Source organism: Anastrepha obliqua, unplaced genomic scaffold, assembly GCF_027943255.1.
Source record: "Anastrepha obliqua isolate idAnaObli1 unplaced genomic scaffold, idAnaObli1_1.0 ptg000009l, whole genome shotgun sequence".
Lineage (NCBI taxonomy): Eukaryota > Metazoa > Arthropoda > Insecta > Diptera > Tephritidae > Anastrepha > Anastrepha obliqua.
In genome coordinates, this window is record NW_026562178.1 from 822,105 (window position 1) to 831,904 (window position 9,800).

The 9,800-nt window shown below is 36.4% G+C and overlaps 1 protein-coding gene across 1 annotated transcript; it reads left to right on the forward strand.

Moving 5' to 3' along the window:
* Nucleotides 1-8,727: 8,727 nt before the first annotated feature.
* LOC129251174 (putative nuclease HARBI1) lies at nucleotides 8,728-9,129 on the forward strand. The gene is made up of 2 exons (XM_054890535.1): nucleotides 8,728-8,894; nucleotides 8,951-9,129. Exons 1-2 carry the CDS (start codon nucleotides 8,849-8,851, stop codon nucleotides 9,127-9,129), a joined length of 225 nt encoding a protein of 74 aa, XP_054746510.1. The 5' UTR covers nucleotides 8,728-8,848.
* Nucleotides 9,130-9,800: the final 671 nt, after the last annotated feature.

Consider the following 9,800-nt stretch of genomic DNA (forward strand, 5'->3'; position numbering starts at 1 on the left):
TTATCATCCACAGTTATTTCATATAACTTCCCAAAATCTTAGACTAATCGCCATTTCTGCTGGTTCGAATTATCGGACTCCTTTTTAACAATCCACAAAGGGGAATTATAAGGGGATTTGCTGGGGCGTATTATATTTTCTTTTAACATTTCATTTATTTGCTTTTCTATTTCATTTTCTAAAATCTGTGGATGCCTATAATTCTTGCAGTATACTATTTTATTAGAAGTAGTTATTATTTTATGTTTTACACAGGTAGTTGTAGTTAAATTTTGATTTTTAATATAGAACGTCTTTTTATTTTTATGTAAAAAATTTTCTAATAACTTATTTTCTTCCTTATTTAAGTTTGTAGGCATTAAATCTTTGAATTTATCCAACTCAAATTTTTCTATATAATTAATTTCCTCATAAGAAATGTTTAATTTATAGTCAATTAGTTTTATTTCATTATTATTTACTTTAAGAGTATTATTTTGAAAATCTATTATAGCTCCAAAGGGCTGTAAAATATTTATTCCTATTATGCAATCGAATGTTTTATCAATAAAATTAATTAATTTAACAGACATGGTGCTATTTTTTTCTTTGAATTCATCCGGCACATTTACTATCACTTCATCTATAATAATATTATCACCGACCAGGGTATTTAATAAAACTGGTTTTATTAAACTTTTCTTTATTCCTATATTGGAAAAAAAATTATAATCTCCGAGGGTAGTAGCAGCACCACTATCAATTAGGCATCTTGTTTTTGTATTATTTATAGTTAATATTACTATGGGTAATGATAATTTCGAGGCTGCACAGGAAAATTTTCTGTAACGTGAATTGCATCAATTTCCATTGGTTCTTCATTATTACTTAAATGTCTATTATATGAATTTTGTTGATTTTGTCGTAAATGACTAAAATTTTCTAAGTCATAATTTTGGGGTTGTTGTTGCTGATTATTTCTGTTAAGAGTGTTAAAAGTTTGCGTTTGAAAATTTTTGAAATTTCTGTTACAATTACTAAAACCACCACTATTATTTCTGTTATTTCGGCTACTATATTATAATTAGGAAAGTTGCTTGAATTTTGAAATCTTTGAAAACCATTCCTATTTAATGAATTATTTGCATTTTGAAAGTTATTATTTGGAAAGGCATTGTTATTTTGATAATCATTATTGTTTTGAAAACTTTTATACGCAAAACTATTCGCTTGTTTATTATTTACTAGTTTTATATCTTTTAATATATTATTTTCTAAATAAAATGTATAAGCTATGTTAATAGATCTAATATTATTTTGTAGCAAAAGAGATTTAATACTAATAGGTAAGTAGTTTACATAGATATCAAAAATTAGTTTTTCATTATGTTCAGGTGTATACAAAATGTCAGGTTCTAAGCTATACTTTGTGTTCATTAAACTTAAAATTTTATTTAATTTATAATGTAATTCCTCAATGTTCCTAGCTTCTTCGTTTAGTGCATCACTTCTTAAATTAAAAAAACTTCTTTTTACCCCAAATTCCTCCTTAAGCTTAACTATTATACTTTCCCATGTAGGATTAAATAAGGTTTCGGCTGCCTTTAACGCCTTACCTTGCAGTCTATTGCTTAATACTGATTTTATTGTCTGTTGATGTTCTGCTGGCGTTAGCTGCAACACAGTTGCGACGTCCCTCAGGTAGTTGCTGAGCGTATATTCACTGCTCCCGTTAAATGCAGGCAAGCTCCTCGCTTCACGCAAGCTCTCAGCTAACGTCAAAGCCATTGTGGGTGTTGTTGTAGTTTAAGCACACGCTGCTCTGCTCCTTTCTCTAATGATAGCTGGCTTGCTTTCTCTTTCGTCTTTCACGCCGTTAGCACTGGAATGCACACCGTACAATTTCTTCTCCTTTTCCGTTAACTTTTAACTTCTAGTAATTTCTTTTCCTTTTTTTTTTGTTTTTTTTTTTACGAAGCAAATCTTTTTTCTTATTTGCAATTCTTTTTTTTCGGATTAGTTATTACACGTAATATTTTTTAGTTTAGTTTTTAGTTTTTAAGTTTACAAAAATTTCGCTTTGTGCCACACTTTAGTAATGTCCACTTGAATCATTTGCGGTTCACATCGGTTTGTCGAAAATTTTAACCTTTTCTTTTGCCGATTTCACTGGATATGTTTTAAATATATTAACATATCCCATCCTCGTCGCCAGTTAAATTTATTTTTGAAAATAAAATAAATTTGTTGAAATTAATTTATTAGTTGATTATAATTTAATTTATCTTTATTAAAATAGAACAAGTTTGGTTACACTTCAAAATAAATTTGTTCTTTACTCTTCAAGGTGACTTTAAAGACTACATTTAACATAAAAAGCTAAAGCTATTCAATTTATTTTAACAGTTAGATTTACTGTTTTTAAATGAAGAGAGAAAGAGTAAATGGGGAAAAAACAATTAAATATATAACTTACATAGCTAATTATTACAGTTAGATTTATAATGAAGAGAGCGAGAGCGAAAGGGGAAAGTTACTTATAATATATAACTAGTATGTTTGTTTGTCTGCATATAAGTATGTATGTATTATATGATTTCACATCATCCATAAATGCAATGAACGGATTACAGCTAAAGCATATACACATGCAGGTATATTTATATTTCTTGATATGAATTTACTTGCACATATCTTTAGCTTCAATAAATCTCTAAAGTGCTGAGTAGCATCCCTAAAGCTAAAATATTATGTAACAGGCATACATTTATTTCAAAATATGCTTGTTTTCCCTTTACTGTTATTATGTGTGGAAGTGTTAAAGTTAGAACTCTCCTGAGTTCTTTCATTTACAATTACATTTTGTTTGGGGTTAGTTTCCAATAACATAATTCCCCCTTCATTATAATTTCTTTTATTTACAATTTTTACATTTATATTTTTTCTTTTCCAATATAAAAATATTCCAATCAACAAGAGCAATAAACACATTGCTATTGCTACATTTACACATTATATATGAAAATTTTTTATGGTATTTCAATTATTTAATTTCTTTAATATTCTCAAAACTTTTTTCTTCAATCAATTTAAATTTTAGTTCCTGCTCATAACTTTGATTTAACATTTTTACCGAGTAGTGGAATTTTTCTGCAAAGTGGAATTTTTCTGCAAATTCCACTTTATTGTTTTCAAAAATTTCGTTATTTAATTCAATTTTACAATTTGTGAAAGTTATGAGAACATTATTTTTTAGTACAATTTTTGGGCCACCAAGCTTTTTTGGCAGCTATTAATTTTCAAATAAATTAAACACTTTTATTTTCAAACCACTTTATAATTTATTTTTCACAGAGTTAGAATTTTACGCGTTCGTGTGTTTGTTATTCCCTTTTACAATTGTTGAAGTTCACCGGCCTCAACTGATGTCGAGATTCAAGTCTCGAAATGTTTGCTTAGCACAGCTTATACGAGTATATAATATATGTACATAAGAATGTACGTCGATACGAACGTTAGGAAATGACAAATATGGGATTATGTGTAGTAATATAATTCAATTACAAGTACAAGAATTAGGGTGACCATATGTAACGAGTAAAAAATATTACAATGTTATAAATTAGACTATAATACCAAATTATTAAATAAAAACTATACAATTAACCCTATACTTAAATTATGCCCTGTAAATTAGGTGCTGCTCCCAACATCCTCCCCTCCATTGAAAGTTCAGGGCTTTCAACTGATTCCTTAATCGAAAGGAGGCACAATTTAGTAACAGCTCGACGTGTAAGGTCAGTGAATGTACGTAGAACAGCTACTCGTGCAACACCGTCCTCATCACTAATGACTTCGATGACGTGAACTGCATTCGAATTGCCGCAAGTGATGACTGTGGACCTGCGTGGCAATTCTTTCTATGAAAATCCATGATTATGGCTGAGGTTAATGGGTGATCTTTCCGAAGGATGATCGGATGCCGCGCTTCGAAACTAAGGGTTGAATTTCTTAGGCGACCACCAACTCGAATTAAACCAAAATCATCCAGAAACGGCTATAGAGAAGAAATGCTACTCGACGAATGTACGCATCGATTTTCTTTCAAGGCAATGTATTCTGGCCAAAGCTGAGCTCTTTGAACAATGCGAATTAGCAGTTGAGTTCCAAGATATATATTTTCGGATGTAAGATAGGATGATTTTAACGATCTTGCAGTGGTGGTGAACTTGTGTACGTATCCAAAAATGCGTTGCAGCATGGTAAAAGAGTTGATGTACTTAAAGGGAAGCGAGATGTCGATTCGATTATTCACGGATACCAGAACCTTTTGACGAATTTCCGGGAGTTTAGTTTGAGGCAGAATAGACTTCGGCCAATTACACTCTTCTTCTTGCAGGAACGGGGGTCCATGCTTCCACAAATTTGATTGTGAGAGTTCTCGGGGAGCGGCTCCCCTAGATAAGAAGTCAGCAGGATTCAAAGATGTGGGGACTTAACGCCACTGCATACCTTCTGTAAGTTGTTGTATGGCACATACTCGGTTGGCGACAAATACGTTAAATTTTGACGGTTCTTCTTGTAACCAGGATAATACTACAGATGAATCCGACCAGCAATAACAACGACTCGCGAAAAGCTTCAGTTTTGATATTTCATTAATTAATTGTGCGAGTAAGGCGGCGGCACAAAGCTCCAGTTTAGGTACGGTAAGCGTCTTCAAAGGGGCAACACGAGCCTTTGAACAAAGAAGATGAACTTGAGCGTTGTCATCTCTGACTGAACGCGCATAAACACAAACACCGAATGCTTCGAGACTAGCATCGCCAAATGCATGTAGTTCATGAGTGGCTCCAGGCTGCCATATGTAACGCGGAAATGATAAATACTGCACATCTGTGAATTCTTTGCAAAAGGCCGAAAAATCTGCGTCCAGTGAGAGCGGGAAACTCTCGTCCCATTCGAGCCTGTCCACATTCGCTGTAACAGAATTTTCGCCCTAGTCAGGGTGGGGCCGATTAAACTTAGCGGGTCGTAACAGCGAGCTATTGTTGATAATGCATACCGTTTAGAATTTCTGGTGCCTCCAAGGTGTCGCGGTAAGGAAAACAACAAATTATCTTTAAAGGAATCCCATGCGAGTCCCAACGTTTTCGTAATATTGCTACCGTCATCGAATTTAAGGAAGATTTCCCTGTATCAGAAATGTGATGAAGAACGTCTGGGTTGTTGGAGCACCATTTCGAGAGATGAAAATTTCCACGGTCTAGGAAACTGGTGGTTTGATGCATCATCTCGCGTAAAAATCACGTTTGACAATTTGTGAACCCAAGGGGTAAGACAAGGACTCATCGGAGGCTAGTTGATGCATTGCTCTTATAGCTAGGAATGCTGCGGGCTTCGTTCCATACGTGACCGTGTCCAGCTTGTATACCTTGATGTCTGATTCGGGGGAGTCCCGCCACAAAATGCACTGCAACATGTTGTCGGGTGCAGAGACGCGAACGCAATGATACATCTTGCAAATGTCTCCAGTAAGTGCAACGAGAAACGTACGAAAGCGAATAAAAATATCAAAAAGTTTGGGTTGTATGGTCGGCCCCGTAATTGGTATCTCGTTTAATGAAAGGCCCTGAGCTTTGTTGTGGAGCTATATTCCTTGACGACGCAGTGATGTGGTAAAAAATATTTGCATTCATGGGCCTCAGCGCTGCTGACCAGTGACATGTGATATATATATAATTGGCGCGTACACCCTTTTTTGGGTGTTTGGCCGAGCTCCTCCTCCTATTTGTGGTGTGCGTTGTTGATGTTGTTCCACAAATGGAGGGACCTACAGTTTCAAGCCGACTCCGAACGGCAGATTTTTTATGAGGAAGTTTTTCATGGCAGAAATACACTCGGAGGTTTGCCATTGCCTGCCGAGGCGCGACCGCTATTAGAAAAATGTTTTTATTAATTTTGCTTTCACCGAGATTTGAACCAACGTTCTCTCTGTGAATTCCGAATGGTAATCACGCACCAACCCATTCGGCTACGGCGGCCGCCCAGGTACTCCTTTATAAATGCCGAGTACTTTAGCTTTAAATCGATATTGTTAGTTAGTTGTTAGCTCTGAAATCGTCGCTTTGCTTGTGTGTATGATTCGCCTAATGATTCTGTGCCGAGTTTCAAAGGTAAGCGAACCGAGTACTCGCCTGAAGGTAAACGCGAAACGTTTTGCTGAAAATGCGCCTCGCAGTCGAGCTCCTCCCTTGTTATTTTAGTGATTGGCTCAAAAACGTGATCTACTTCCCAGAAGCGACGTACCAAATCGTCTAGTCGATGTCTCTCGAAGACTTTTGATCGGCCACAAATGAAGAAAGCTAAGAAGTCTGTTGACCACCACCTGATATCACCCAACCGAGAAGAGTTTTTTGAAGAACTGGAAATCCGGGCGCCAACTGTATCTGTCCAACGCAGAGAAGTTCGAAAAATAGTCCTGCTCCGATAAGCAAGTCAATACGCTGAGGTATGTTAAAATTGGGATCAGCTAGTTGGATGTTCGAAGGGACATTTCAGTCCGCGATGCTCACTGAAAAACCAGGCTGACTGTCAGTGTTTCTTTGAACAACGACGGAAGTGATGTGCGTTGTGAAATCTGAAGTCCGTGACTTCAGTACAACATCGACCGAATATCCTTCAGTTGACAGGTTGGCATCGCCGATGCCCGAAACTGCAACCGAATATTTGGTCCTACGAAGTTGTAATTGATTAGTAAAACGATTTGTAATAAAGTGAAGCTGGGAACCCGAATCTAAAAGCGCCCGACATGGCACGAAAGTACCAGCACGATTTTTGATAAAAATTACTGCAGTGGCTTGAGGCACAGCATCAGATGGAGATCTCGAAGTGAGGGCATGGCCAGGGACAGATGATGTTGCAGCTGATATGGAAGTAGAAGCAGAAGATGTGCGGTCAAAATGCAAAAGCGTATGGTGTTTCAGTTAACAAGCTCTACAGCATCCAGATTTGAAATCTCTCATCTGATGACCACCATTTAGACAATTAAGGCAAAGCGAGAGCTTCTTGGCTTCTTTTTGGCGAAGGTTTGGAGAAAGAGTGGAAAATCGCTGACAGTGGTAAATTCTATGATCAGGGCACCGACAAAACGCGCAACCACCTACTGAGGCATTCGAAACGACAAATGATTTTCTTTTATTTGTACTTACAGTTTTACCGTTTCTGTCAACTTGATCCGTTTGGGTTTGTATGGCATGCTCCACATTTTCGAGGGTACGACACCGCTTTTCCAAAAATACAGCTAACTGATCACACGACGGCAGTTCGTTGCTAGATGAATTTTCTTCCCACTTGGATTGAGTAGCCTTGTCCAACTTCTGGATTAGTAGTTCAACTATAATGCAGTCAGCGATTTGTTCTTGTGACCCAAGCGACTGCAACGCGCGTATGTGTGATGTAACCTTGTCCGTCAACTTCCGCAGCTTGCTTGCGGATGCATCTGCCCTGTCCAGCCCAAAGATCTGTCTGATGTGTGCCTGAAATATAATCCGCTTGTTATCAAAACGTTTTTTGAGTAAATCTAACACGTTTTTATAATTAGTTTCATTTATCCCCAGAGATAGTATCCAAAGCAGCACCACTCAAGCAGGAACGCAGGTATTGCAGCTTATCGCTTTGCATTAGGTCGCCATCGTTGTCAATGACGGAAGTGAACATCGAGAAGAAGTTGCTCCACTCGGTGTACGCGCCACTAAATTTGGGTAGCATTAGCAAAGTCAAGGGAGAACGATTGGCATTCACGATGATCGACTGCGGGTCACCAGTGTTCGCTCTAAATGTCGAGCAGTGCTGACTTGGGGTGACTTTCTGTAATTCGATAGTCGACACTCGTTTGCTCGACACTTTAATTCGATATCGAATGCGCGACGATCCCATTTTGTTTCCCGTATTTCGATATTTGTACTATCGTTTTCATATTTTCGGAAGTGTTTGAAAAGTGGTTTATAGTTGTCAAAAAGTGCATGAAAGCAATAAAAATTAAAAGTATATATGTACAATTGGCGTTAGTTTTTAATTTTGGAAGATTTTAATGAAGAAAACTCTTCAATAAATAGAAGGAGAATACGCGATACGTCGAGTCCAATGGAATTTCCCGATTTATAGTAAGATTAATACAAATTTCATTAAGTAAATATCAAAGTATTTTTTTTTCACAGCTTCCAAACAAAATACCGACTGACCAAGGAGGTTTTTATGTACGTTCTTTGTGAAATAAACCTTAGAGAAAGACTTGGGAGTACATATATACCTCCAATTTTGAGGCTAGCTGCAACGCTGGAGATATTAGCAGATGGCGGTTAACAGTGGCAAACTGGCGGCGCACACACAGTAGCAATGGGGCACAGTACTCTGTCGAAGATATTTCGCAGCACATTATCGTCGATGGAAGAAACTCTATGCAACCAATGGATATCTTTCGAAAAAAACTTCCAGCCTTGCGAAGAGTGGTTCCATGAAAAATATAACTTTCCGGGAAGTAAGTAGTGCAATATTAACAAAATTTAAATTTTTTACTATTTTCATTCATTGCAGTTGTTGGTGCCGTAGATGGTACTCATTTAATGCTGTTGAGGCCTATTGAGAACGAACATATGTATGTATTATATATACTATACTTCAACAGGAAAGGATGATTGTAAATATATACTTACACTAGCACTTAATCCTTTTTTCTTGGAGTTATCGTACTCTACATTTTTTATTGCAGATATGTGACCATAAATTAAGAATAAAAGCTATATGTCCACAGTACGGAGGGGCTGCGCACGATTCCTTTGTTTGGAAAGCCTCAAATGAGAGGGAGGTAATGGAGCGGCGCTATAATAATGGAGATACAAGTTCGTGGCTATTAGGTGAGTAATTAAATAGGAAAAAATTAAGTGACGGAAATAAATATGTATATTTTTAGGGGATTCTGGATACCCTCTTGAGCCATGGCTTATGACCCCGTATCGATTACGCGAAAATGAGACCGACGTAGGCAAATGTATTTTCAACGACATTCACAGTAAGGCTAGAAGCATTGTCGAAAGAAGCATTGGCGTATACAAAGGTTCCTGTATTCTGGAGAATATTATTGGACGATAGAAAGCCAAGGTACAACCCAACATTGGTTGCAAAAATTGCAAACGTGTGCACCGCTCTTCACAATGTATGCATCAATAGAAATATTCCATATCAATTCAGCAATGAAACTCTAACTCAAATACAAGAAGAACTGTTAGAATGTACCCTATTGGACATAAACAATCGATTATCAGAGAGGATAAGAAATAGAATAAAAGACCATCTTTTCCAATCAGCAATGTAAAGATTTCATTTTACTGCTGGTAAATTAAATAAAATTTCTTAAGTATAACAAAAAATTGTACTTCATTTCTCAGGTATAAGTCTTTCTTTTTATAAAAGGTAAAAAACTAAGCTTAAAGTTATTACATACATAAAGTAACTCATTATTAATTCATTTTTCGTTTTAGCAATGCGATTTCACATTTCAGTTTTTCCAAGTCTAGCTCTAAGACTTGAATCTTCATTTTTTATATTGCACTTCAGTTGCAATTTGTGTCTCCTTTAGTTGCAGTTTCCTCTTTGCGATTTCATTGCTCTCGTCGAAAAGCCTCAACACTTCACTTTGACATTTTTCTTACCTTTCAATCTCTTTTTCAATTATTTTGATTTTGGGGTCTGAATATCTTTTCGTTTTAGCAGGTTGTACCTCGTCGATTTCCACTTACTCGCGTATATTAATTTTTAGAGGC